Below are 12,474 nucleotides of genomic sequence, written 5' to 3'. Positions count from 1 at the left end.
CCGCTCAGTCCCCGTCCCCACGCTCAGGCGCCGGTCGCCTCCCTTTCCTGGCGCTCCTCGCGCCCTACCTGGAACTTGACACCGGGGATGGGGCAGTGGCGCCGCGAGCTGACCGCGCCGCGCGCCTAGCGCCTCAGGCGGACTTGCGGCCGCAGCGCCCGCAGCCGGCGCGTCGGGCTCGCAGGGGGCGGGCGGCGGGGTTGCGGGGACAGCGCGCCGCGCGGCCGGGGGAGGGGACACCGCCGAGCGCGGGGCGCGGGCGCGGGGCTGCGCGCTCCGCCGCGGGGAACCCCGGGACACCGCGGGCCGAGCCATGACGGACGCCGGCAACAGGAAAGAGGGCTTCAAAAAATGCCGGAGCGCTACTTTCAGCATCGATGGCTACAGCTTCACCATCGGTGAGAACTTTCTACCCTCCGTCCGACTCCTGGATCGGGCAGACACCCTTTTCGGTGGCGGCGAGGGTCCTTTCTAAGCGGGGGTGGGGGGCGGTCAGGGGTCCCGCTGGGCCGCGGGGCGCTCGCGAGGGGAGTCCCGGGGAGCGGTGACAGGGCAGGGAAGCCGCGTGAGTGGCCGGTCGCCGCGCGGGGCTGTCCCCGCGGCGCCCCTCCCGCCGCTCTGCCCCGGCAGCCCGCTGGAGCTGGTTTTCAGGGTTACCCCTTTCTGAACCGCTCGATTTCCTTGCTGCAAACCAGAGAGGAGGGATAGAGACAGGGATGGAGGCAGGGAGATGGAGAGATGGAGCTAGAAATACGGAGAGAGGGAAGTCAGAAAGCGACAGAAAGACGTGGACATGATAGAAACTAAGACAGACGTACAGAGACATTATGGAAACACCTAGATATCAGGTCAGACACCGAGACAGAGACTAATAGAATGGCAGAGATGTGGAGATAGTGACAGAAACAAGAGATGCAGAGGCTGAGAGAGACACACACACAGAGAGTCAGAGACAGATTGAGGGACAGTTTTTACAAAAGTTGAAACAAGGAGAAAGGGACACAGAGAAAGGCAGGTGAGGGAAGTAGGGATGTAGGAAGGTAGGGAGAGGGAGAGGAAGAGGGGAAGAGAGAGAGCAAAGGAGCATGTCAGACCGGCACTGGATGCAGGCGGGGAGGGAGGGATGTATCATGTTACTGAAATATTTGAGATAAAGTGGTCCGCTGTCCTCTGGACTCCCTGTGGCTCTCTGTTTTCTTCCCTTCTCAAACCTGTTACCAAGAGGGGTACCAGAGGGGCTATTAGAGGTAGCAGGACTAGAGGGCTGATGCTCTGGAGGCTGAATTTCAAGAGAACAGTTCTCAGTGCTTTCACTACTGGTCCCATGTTGTGCACTGTTTTGAAACAACTGGCCAGAGATTGCCTCCTCATCTTCCCAGGAGGTGGGCAAGGCCAGGGAGGCTTCCTTTCTGGAATGTCAGAGTTTGGAAAAAAACAGGGCAAAGCCACGTGCTAAGGAGCTGCTCCAGCTTTTCTACTTCTGGGTATGCTCAGGTCACCATGGCTTTAAATCTGAACTTCACCCCAAAACCTTTGAAAATGAGGGATATGTTAATTTGCTTTTTGGTGGGCTGCTCCTGCTTGCCACTGCAGCAGGAAATTGCCAGGGGCAAGAAGGGACCAGTGGAGAGGAGCTCATCTTTGGAACACTTTGTTCCTTTTAATGAAGTGGCCCAAGATTTCTGGGGCATGGACTGAACACGTTGCTTCCAGAATTAAGTCTGAACTCCTTAGCCTGCTCCCCAAGGCTCCCCATTTTGGCTCGAGCTAGTCTTTCCTGCCTCAGCTGTCACTTCAAACCTGTATCTTCCACACACTCATCATTGCTTGCCCTTGCCCAGATCCCAGCCTTCAGAGCCTTTGCTCTGGCTGTTCCCTCAGCCAGGAATGCCATTTCCCCAACTCTGCTTTGAGAAATCTTGTCTATGCTGCCTCTCACTCTCCACCTCCTGTGCTGTCCTTCCCTATCAGAAAGAAGGTCTCCCTCTGCCCTCCCTTGGCCTCATCATCCTTTGTGAGAGCTCACATCCTGCCCTGAATTACTTACTTAGGCGCCTATGAAACTGCGTCTAATTTATCTTTCGTCCTCTAATGGTGATGGTGGCTGCTGGGGAGTTTGTGTAGAAATGAATTTAATGTTGCCAAGGTCAAAAGTGATTCATTAAAAGGCCATTGTCATGTTAATATTCGTTTTCTTGAATCTGGTAAGAAGACTTCTAAAAGTGATTTTTAAAGCTTTCCCTGGTAGTTCCCGGGGAGATCTTCTAAAAAGTGTGGCTTCGAAAACCCAGGTTTAAAGTGTGGTCTTCCCCCACCTCACCCCTTCCGTCCTTTTGCTCCTGCCCTCACTAGGAGAAAGCATTTGGCACATTGGTATGGTCTGCAAGTTATAAGGGACCTCAAAAAGTGAGCTGGTCACTTCCTGGTGAGAGAGCTGCCAGCTTATTTCAGATCTCTGGACATTTTTTCAGTTATTGCCATCTGTCCTTCTTCTTCCCTCCTTCCTTCAAAAAATGCTTATTGAATTTTACTACATTAAAAGGTAACAATTTAGCACAATGCCTGCCTCATGGTGCACATTCAATAAATGGCAATTGTCATTATTCAAGGCCCTAAGCTAATATCATGGGGGTAGTTGATGAAGATAAATCAGACTTAGAACCTGGTATTCAAGGAATTTGTACTCTTGAGGTGATGTGATCTGTCCATATATGACTTTTTACTAAGTAGAAACTTGTAAGTGCCTTAAGAGACATTTTAGAAATTTTAGGCCAATTCTAGACATTTGAGAAAACACAGATAATAAAAAAGGAAGACGAAAATCACCTGTAATTTTATCACCCAATGCTAAATATTAATATATCTTTATATACTCCCAGCACTTTTTGGTATATATACTTTTTTAAACAAAACACAATGATGATATTTGGTATTTAACATCTTATTAGCTTTGTTTGATGCTATATGTAAAGCATTTATTTAATCAATCTATTGTTGGTTATTTAGTGTCTTTTGATTTTTTTTTTGTCATGATAATGAAGAAAGACTAAATTTTTGAGAACATCCATAAATACTTTTGAGAATTCATTTGTAGAAGTATAACTGCTTGGTCCAAGAATATGTATATTTTTAGGGATTTTAAACTTTTTTTAAAGATTTTATTTATTTATTTGAGAGAGAGAGAATGAGAGATAGAGAGCATGAGAGGGAAGAAGGTCAGAGGGAGAAGCAGACTCCCTGCTGAGCAGGGAGCCCGATGTGGGACTCGATCCCGGGACTCCAGGATCATGACCTGAGCCAAAGGCAGTCGCTTAACCAACTGAGCCACCCAGGCGCCCTATTTTTAGGGATTTTAAAACACACTTATTGCTCAACTAACCTCTGGAAATACCCACTTACATTCCCACCAGCAGTTTATCAAAATGCTTATAGGACTCTCGTGAATACCAGACACTATCGTTTCCAAAAACATTGCTGGTTTGAGAGGTGTACAGAAGTATCTCAATTCCACATGTTATTTCACTTCTTTTATAAAATTGTATTTTTATTTCCTTTGCCTATATGTTTTTCCTCTGGGTGATTTTATCATTTATTTTAATTTGCATATACTCTTAGTGTACAGTGTATAATATATGTTAATTATACATATAACTAATATGTTAGTGATAGATAATATATAAGTATAATACTATATATTATATGACAATTACCGTATATCAATCACATAATTATATAATTAATATATCAATAATATACATTATACATGCACATGTCATTTTTTCTTTTAAGTTGACTCCATGCCCAGCATGGAGCCCAATGTGGGGCTTGAACTCATGACCCTGAGATCAAGACCTGAGCTGAGATCAAGAGTCAGACACTTAACCGACTGAACCACCCAGGTGTCCCAACGCATACATATATGTCTGTGTGTGTGTGTGTGTGTGTGTGTGTGTGTACACACACCTATATACATACCCAGGTGACCCTGGGTGACCTTTGAACAAAACAGGTTTAAACTGCACAGGTCTACTTATACATGGATTTTTTCCAGTAAATACAGTACAGTACTGTAAAATATATTTTCCCCTCCTTATGGTTTTTCTAATTACATTTTCTTTTCTCTAGCTTACTTTACTATAAGAATATATTATGTTGTACATATAACATACAAAATGTATGTTAATCAACTGTTGACACTATCAATAAAGCTTCCAGTCAACAGTAGGCTATTAGTAGTTAAGTTTTTAGGGAATCTAAAGTTCTATGTGGATTTTCAATTGTGTGGTGCATTGATGTCCCTAACTCCCACATATTCAAGGGCACCTCTCCCCCCATATATGTGTATGTGTGTGTGTGTGTGTGTGTGTGTGTGTGTGTGTGTGTGTGTGTATAATTTGTGAGTGCTGTGTCATGTATATTACAAATATTTCTTCCAGGTAGGAGGACTCATATTCCTGCAACATCAGTGTGTGGCAGTTAAGACTTGCTTTGAAACATACAGATATCTTGTAGTCCACAGCCATGGTTGCCTGTGTTAGGAAGAAAAAATTTTTTCTCTACCGTTTAAGATTCTTCTAGAATCAAACTGACATGAGACAGATGAATGGAAGAAAATCAAAGTTAATTATGTACATACTGGGAATCCACACAGACATGAGATTCCAAAGACAGGCAGACAAAATGAGGTATATATGTCATCCTGAACTGAGGAGAAGGAGGTGGGGGTCTGAAACTTCAAAGGGAAGGAAAGCAATTCACAAGAAGATGGGAATGAGTAAATGTTTGCTAAACAAATGTTTGCTGGGCCATTCAGAAACAATGGGGGCATAGAGAGGAATTTTAACAAACAGACTTTGCTAAGTTCCTCCCTCTCTGTCATCCCTAGTTCATATTATACTGTAGTTATCAATGGCTCTCTTCTTGGAGCAGGTCCTCTAAATCTTTTAGGCTGTTAGGGGGAAGGTCAAAGTTTCTAAGTCTTTTGGGCCTTGATTGTTTTCCGCTGAAAGTAATCTGCGTGCAAAAGTAGCACATTTTGGGATGATCTGCCCTTGGCCCCTACACCAACTAGTCACATTGTTTCTGCAGGGTGGAGTAAGTAGACATCCCTCTCTTACCATGTGAGAGAAGAATCCTGATGAGATCCTGGTGGCTCCCAGATTGCTCCTTTTCTCAAGTATCTGACATTGTCATTAGGAACCACTTCCTGTTCTAGTCTGAATTAATAAATGCAAAATTTCTAGGTCAAAGGACTTTACTAAAAGAATTCATGTTATGGTACTGGCAACTCAAAAGATTCTTACTAGGGGAAACTGATGAGGACAATGGAGGTCTTGGGAGTTCTGCAGGAGGGGAAATGTGACCCACCCTGTGACAAGGTCAAGAATAAAGTTTGGAGGGCTTCTGACAAAACTCTTTATTGAGTGGACATTTCTGGGCTAAGGGGAGGCATCCACTTCTGGTTCAGACTGGCAAGGAGAAGGCTTCAGCTATGTTCTCCATGGGGGTGATACAGCCGAGGGGCTGTTTGGGCATATATGGTGCACTTTTGGTAGTTGTATGGTGGGGGGCTGTGGACAGGCTCTATAGACAGTAAGCAGAGCCCAGAGGAGTTAAATGTTTTGCAGAGTGAGGTACAGTCCTTCACAATGAGGAATTTCCCTAAGCACCAATAACACCCCCATGTAGAAAAATTGAGGGTTCCCTCTGACATGGAAGCCTGAGGCTCCTAACAGGCCTGTGCCCTGGCTTTGGGGCTTCTGGGACATTGACGGTCAAGGCTGCAGTGAGAACAGGTGCTGCCACATGTCATATGTAGCTGTGGGGTTTGGACCAGGCTCTGAGCTAGGTACTTTACTCAGCTCATTTGCTCACCTTTCACAACTCTGAAAGTTATCTGTTATGACCCCATTGTAGGAGAAGGAACCCCTAAGAGACTCTGAGAGGGACTAATTTGCTGGAAGTCGCAAGCTAGGAAGTAGCCAAGTTGGATTCAAACCACATCTGCTGTGACCCCTCAGCCCAGAGTTTGCCTCACACCATGCTGCCTCCCACAGTGGACTTTATTTCTGCCTAAGCCTTGGAACCAGCCTGTCATCCCGATGAAGAGAGATCAGGGAGTTTGCCAGGTCTGCTGGGCCAGTGCAGGCAGCAAGGGTCAGAGCATTGTCACAGGTGGGGCTGGGCTGCTCCTGGGAGGAATATCAGGTCGAAGAAACAGGGCTTGCTAATCTGCTTCCTACCAGGGATCCTCTTCAGCCTCATCATTCCCCATGTCCCAACTCAAATGTTCTTGTGTCCTCTTTATATAATTTTCTCAGGTCATGAAATCAGGTTTGCGGTCAAGAGGTCTTGGAAGTAAGACTATGAAGTTCAACAGGTGCCATACCAGAAAGCACTGACTGTCATCCTGCATTGGTGATTTGAGAGTTCCATCCCTAGGAAACCATTGAATTTTCGATTATAGCAAGTGATTATAATGATTAGTATTAATTTAAGGCCATATGTTGAAGTTCAAGTGTAATTTGACTCTGGTGAGGTACTTGTGAACCAGCATTTGAGTATGGAACAAATAGATATGGGGGGAGTTGCAGGATTCTTGTTCTCCAGAAGAACTCACCTGATCTTCTGGGGCTTGGATATTTATTTGAGTTTTTATTAAGTGCATGCACAGATTTTTACCTTCTCCACAAGGCTGCCTGAAATATAAACACACAGCCTTCCCCACTAAGTGAAGTATGTCTGCAAAAAACAAAAGCCCTTTTTTTTTTTAAACCACCTGAGTGGGCCTCACTTAATCTCTTTTGGTACTCCTTACCACTCATTCCACAGATGAGAAAATGGGGCTCCAGGGGGGCCCTCCCTTCCCTTCTCCCCTTAGTGATGACCTCTAGGATGTTGGAAGCCAAGGGCTTGGAGGATGTGAAGTTGGTTGGGTGTATGGCAAAGAAGCTGCTTCCTTCAAATATGAACCTGGTGGTTTGGAAAATTCTAGGCTTGTACTGAAGTGGTGTTGCTAACAGAGGGATGTGTTTCCTGTAGCAACAACCACTGGCTCCCTTGCTCCTATGTTTCTCTCTGTGGGGTTGTCCCAAAGGAGGAAACATAAGGGGCCCCGAGATAGCAGAGGCCCAGGGGGCCGGGAGTGAGTATTCCTGTTCCACCCTTGGATTGCGGGAGCTGGGAACCCAGGCTAAGTGGAGGAGGTCTGCTGGTGGATGCTCCTGTCACAGGGCTTCTAGGGTGGGCCGGGCTCTGTGGTAAATGAGGCCAGGGTGACTCGGCTGCATGCCCTGGGGTGGGGATCACCCTCCAGCCTGGGCATAGAGGCCCCTGGCCTCCCTTGGTGCATATGGCTCAGAATTTTCTCAGTCCAGTGTGGTCTCTGTGCTCGCTTGGCTGAGTGTCCTGTCTGCTTGTCTGTCTGGGTGGAGGCAAGACCTTTGGGTATTGCCTGCTTGGTTGGGGGGTGATGGTGGGGAGCAAAGAACTGAATAAGGATCCAAGGCAAGATATTCTGCAGCCACCTCCCAGTACCCATGGACCTAATTTCCTCCTCTTCCCATCTCTGAGAAGACTGGAGCCGAGTGAGGTGAAGGGGTATGTGGAATGAGGGGTTGTGCAACCTGGGCCTTGCCATCTCTACTGTGGCACCCATCTCTCCGACCCCACTGTGACTCTAGGGCAAATCACTCTCTGAGCCTCCGCTTCCTCATATGTGAAATGGAGAGTGTGAGTCTTAGTTATGGAGCTGTAGTGAGGATCAGGTGAAGTTATGCAAGAAAAAATTGCTTTAACTCTAAAATGCCATTAAAATGCTTCTTGCAATTAAGGAAGACTTCATACTGGTTAAAACTTGTGCACCACTCTTCACAGCATTTATCCTTCAACAAAGGGCAGCTGTATCTGTAGCTTGAGGAATGAGGCTCTCACGATGGTGTTCTGATCGTCGGCCAGCAACTGGAGTACACAGTTTTAAGGATGCGTGTCAGTGGAGAGCTTGCATTTGTAGTGAGAAACCCTGGGCTTTGGAGTCACACAAAGACTTACTGTGCTGGCCACGCAAGTCAGTTAGCTTCTCTGAGCCTCAGTTTCCTTCTTAGAACAAGTGGGGCAGTACCACCTTCCTTGTGGGTAAACCACAGCCTGGGGAGTGAGGTGCCATGCACAGGGCCTGGCTGTCACACTGTGTGTCTTTGCTCAGTGTCCCTTCCCTTCACCTGAAATCATGCTGTGACTAGAGCTGGCTCTGGCTGGGAGTGGATGAAGGTCAGTGATCTGATCCTGAGGGTTTGTGGGTGCACTGTGGCAGGCTCAGCAGTGGGTCAGCCTGTGCTGGTGTGGGAGTGGCCACTAGGAAGCCCTGTACAGCCGTGCTGGTCCCCAACACAGGAACAAGAGCATAGTGTGCACTGGGCACTCCTCTGCCATCCCATGGACTGATGCCCCTCCCTGGGCCACACAGTGTACCTGGAATGTCTACCCAGCCTCCACGGACCTGGCAGAATCCACCTGGGGCCATGGGGAAATTGGAGTCATTCTAGCATTGTAGGAATGACCTTCTGAGCCAGGCCTGTGGATCTGTCCTGGGACACAGAAGAAAAAGGGCAGCGGGATGGTTAAATTGGACTTATTAGAGTTCAGAATATGACGGGCTCTGGAGTTAGATACTTGGGGTTCATATTCTGAACCCCATCTTCCTTTTGTTGTGATCTTAGAGAGGTGGCATCACATAGCTAAAGGTCAGTGTCCTAAGCAATAAGTGGACATAATAAATAGTATCTACCTTGCTGGGTTGGGACATTAAATGAGATAAAATGCAAGTAGACCTCCTAGGCATTGTCTTTGTCCATTTGGGTTGCTATAGCAATACCACAGACCTGGTGGCTTAAACAACAGGAATTGATTTCTCATAGTTCTGGAGGCTGAGAAGGCACCAGCATATTTGGTGTCTGGTGAGGACCTGCTTCCTGGTTCATAGATGGCCATTTTCTTGCTGTGTCCTCACATGACAGAGATCAAGGGACCTCTCTGGGGTCTCTTTTATATTTTATAAGGGTGCTAATCCTATTTATGAGGGCTCCATGCTCATGACCTTGTTACCTCCCCAAGACACCACCTTCTAATACCATCACACTGGGGATTAATGTTCAACATATGAATTTTGGGGGGGGGATACAAACAGTCTATAGCACTATTATTATTGGAAGTTAGTAAACATTTGCCAAATACAGCATGAACTAGACACTCTGGAAGAACATGGAGAACCATGGGGGGAAATGCCCAATTCTGGACTCAGAATTGAGAACTGGGGTTAGTTTCTTACCAACTTACTCTTTAATCCTGGGCGAGTCACTTAACATGGGCATCAGTTTCTCCATGTGTAAATGACTGGTTGAGTAAGAAAATCTCTGTGGTTTCTGCCACTCAGGAAGGAGGTGAGCCTTGAGTCCTAAGGGCCACCATAACTTTCCCAGAGTGGGAAGATTCAGGGGAATGGCTAAATGAGGTGCACTGGGATTTCTGGTGAAAGATGCTTTGCAGAGTTCAGAGCAAAGCAGAGGTAAATTGGTTGAAAGACTAGTAAAGAGTTAAAATTATTCTTGGAATAAGTAGCCTAGATTGCATGTATATAATTTTGTGTGGTAATTCTGATTCACAGTGAGTTTGATAACCACTGAGCTAGACTCAAGGAAGTAACCAAAGGCAGGTGGCTGGGTAGCTGCCTAAGCCTTCCAGCCACTCCACCTTTATGTTATCAAATCCTAGTGGGAAATGGGGTGAACAGGTGAAGATTTCCAAGTGTGTGTTTGTCAGCAGGGTTAGGTCCATTCTGATGGTATAGGAAGGCTTCATGGCTTCAATTCATATTCCTAGATTTGTTGATTATGCACCATAAGTGTGATAATAAATAGTAGGTATGGGAGCGTCTAGCATGGGTTCTGCTTAATAAATGCTGGCTGGATTTGAGAGGTGGTATGTACAGAGGTTAAGAGCATGGATTCTGGAACTTGACTACCTTGGTTTGAATTTTGGCTTCACAGATTATTAGCTTTGTGATCTTGGACGAGTTACTTACCCTTTCTGTATTTCAATGTGCTCATCTGTTAAATGGGGATAATTATATTTCCTGTCTCTTGGGGTGTTGGAGGATTAAATGAGTTAATGTACATCGAGCACTTCGAACAGCATGTGGTACATAGTAAGTTCTGTATAAATGTTTGTTATAATATTATTTTTGTATTATTGTCATATTCATAATATATATCCATAATGATAATATATTTCTATAATAATATTATAGTGAAGATAATAGTAATAACCATCTCTGAGTCCTGCTTGATCAAACACTTGTATATACTGTTCTTTGAAAAGCTGTAATTATGACCTTGATCTTCTGCTTTCTGATGTTCAAAATTGGCATTTCCTGCCAAAAGGCATTCACTTTTGTGTCCTTGGGCATTGGTGTCCTGATTCTGTACAGTTATTTTCAATGAATCCACGGTGGACCTACAAATGCTCCCATCTTCTCAACCAGTTTATCATCTTTTAGGATTTAGTGTGTCACTTGTGATGGCTTTGCAACGTGAGTCCCTAATTTCCAGCCCATTTTTAGATGGGGCTGACTCTCCCAGCCCAGGAGGGTAGGTGGAAAGGAAAGTGATGCAGGAGACCTGGGCTCTAGGCCCAGTGCCAGCCCATCCTGTCCCTGTGACTGTGGGAAAGATCATGAATCTCTTTGAAACTCAGGTTCCTCATTTGTAAACAGGGATGGCAATTCCTTCTTTGTTGTGTTGGGAGAGTTCAATAGGATGAAGAATGTAAGAACCTAGCTCACTCTAGGTGCCCAATAATTGGTAGCTATTGTGATGATGGAGAGGCCCTGCAATCAGGGAGTGGGCAAGTCTCCCAGGCCTACATCTGCTTCCCTGGATGGTGCTCACCAGCCTGCTGCCTGGCTGCCTCCCACAGACCCCCACCAGCCACTTGTGTTGAATGCTGGCAGGCCTGCAAGGCTGTCTTTGTTTTAGTATAGGATTTCCAACCAGGCTGGTATCTGGAGCTCCTGCCTTACCCCAGCCGAGTGCTTCCAGCAGGGTCTGGGTAATTGGGTGCCAGCTGCTCTGGGGAGAGCTGGTTGGCACTTCTTGTGCTGTTTGGCAGGCAGGCTCTGGAGTGTAGTGGGTGCTTGGCCTGAGAACCAGGCCTTCCCCAAGGAGCCCTGGGGAAGTGGGGCTTGGAAGCAAAGTTATTGGAAGTTGGTTTTTACTTATGGATTTATGATTTTCTTCTCATAACGCTTTCCTTTTTTTTTTTGTTTTTAAGTAGTTTCCATGCCCAGTGCAGGGCCTGAACTCAGGACCCTGAGATCAAGAGTCACATGCTATACTGACTGAGCCAGCCAGGCACCCCTCTAAACTCTTTCCTATTCATACTTTCCCCTCCATCTCCCCTGCCTTAGTTCAGACCCTCCTCTTTCTCACTGAGTCTATTGCAGTATTTCCAACTGGCCTCCCCTCCACACTCTTCTCAACACAGCAACTAGAATGTTGTTTTGGAACATACAACTGATCTCTCTGCCCTCCAGCTTAAAACTGTCCAGTAGCAGATTGCTGGGGGAAGATGGCAGAGTAGGAAGATCCTAACCTCATCTGTCCCATGGATACAACTAGAAAACACCCACATCAGTGCAAATAACCCAGAAAATGACCCAAAGATGGGCAAAACAGATTCTCCACAACTAAATGTAGAGAAGAAGCCACAAGAAAGTGGGTAGGAAAGGCGGAGATGCAGCTGGGAGCTAAGTGGACCCACAGGGACTATCTACAGGAGGGAGAGATGCTGCAGACTCAAAGAGAGGAGGGAAACAGACCCTTACATCAGGCACCCCAGATATGGGGAACTTGCATGGGGAAGATGAATCTCCCTAATATTTGGCTTTGAAAACCAGAGGGGCCAAATTTCATGGATTCTTACTATCAGCGGGGCTTAACACTTGGAACTTTAAAAATCAGTGGACTTGTCTCTGGGAGAGCTGGAAGGTAGATAGGAAACTGAGTCCCTGCCCTTAAAGAGACAGCACAACAGTCCTACAGAGATACAGCATAGAAACAGCAGTTTGAAAAACACCTGGGGTATACAGGAGGGGGATTTGTTTACTAATCTCAGAGTGTGTGTTGGAGGGAGAGAGATCATTCAAAGACTCCTCCAGCAACAAAGGAGCTGGTTGGCACCATTTTGCTCCCCTGCCCCCAGCCTAGACACATACAGACACCTGCAGGAACTAGTGTGATGCCAACACTCACTACCTAACTTGCTAACACTGCTTGCTCTGCCCCTGTGTACTTTTGTGGCTCTGCTCCCCCCCCACACCTCCCCTGCTCCTCCACCCCTCCAGACCTTTCTGGCACCATGCACTCTGCCCCCATGCTCTCCTGAGGACTTGCTCCCTCCAGCCTTGTGGCAGGAGTTTTC

At 46.5% G+C, this 12,474-nt stretch overlaps 1 protein-coding gene across 7 annotated transcripts in view; it reads left to right on the top strand.

Moving 5' to 3' along the window:
• Positions 1-290: 290 nt before the first annotated feature.
• The window catches only part of PDE1C (phosphodiesterase 1C), a 537,291-nt gene continuing 525,107 nt past the window's right edge, over positions 291-12,474 (top strand). For all 7 annotated transcript variants that reach the window (XM_027575051.2, XM_027575054.2, XM_027575059.2 and 4 more), the window contains exon 1: positions 291-398. In XM_027575051.2, coding sequence (XP_027430852.1) covers positions 314-398 — 85 coding nt within the window. In that variant the 5' untranslated portion in view covers positions 291-313. The remainder of the gene's footprint in view (positions 399-12,474) is intronic.

This window comes from Zalophus californianus, chromosome 12 (genome assembly GCF_009762305.2).
Source record: "Zalophus californianus isolate mZalCal1 chromosome 12, mZalCal1.pri.v2, whole genome shotgun sequence".
Classification (NCBI taxonomy): domain Eukaryota; kingdom Metazoa; phylum Chordata; class Mammalia; order Carnivora; family Otariidae; genus Zalophus; species Zalophus californianus.
This window is presented reverse-complemented; position numbering and strand designations above follow the sequence as displayed.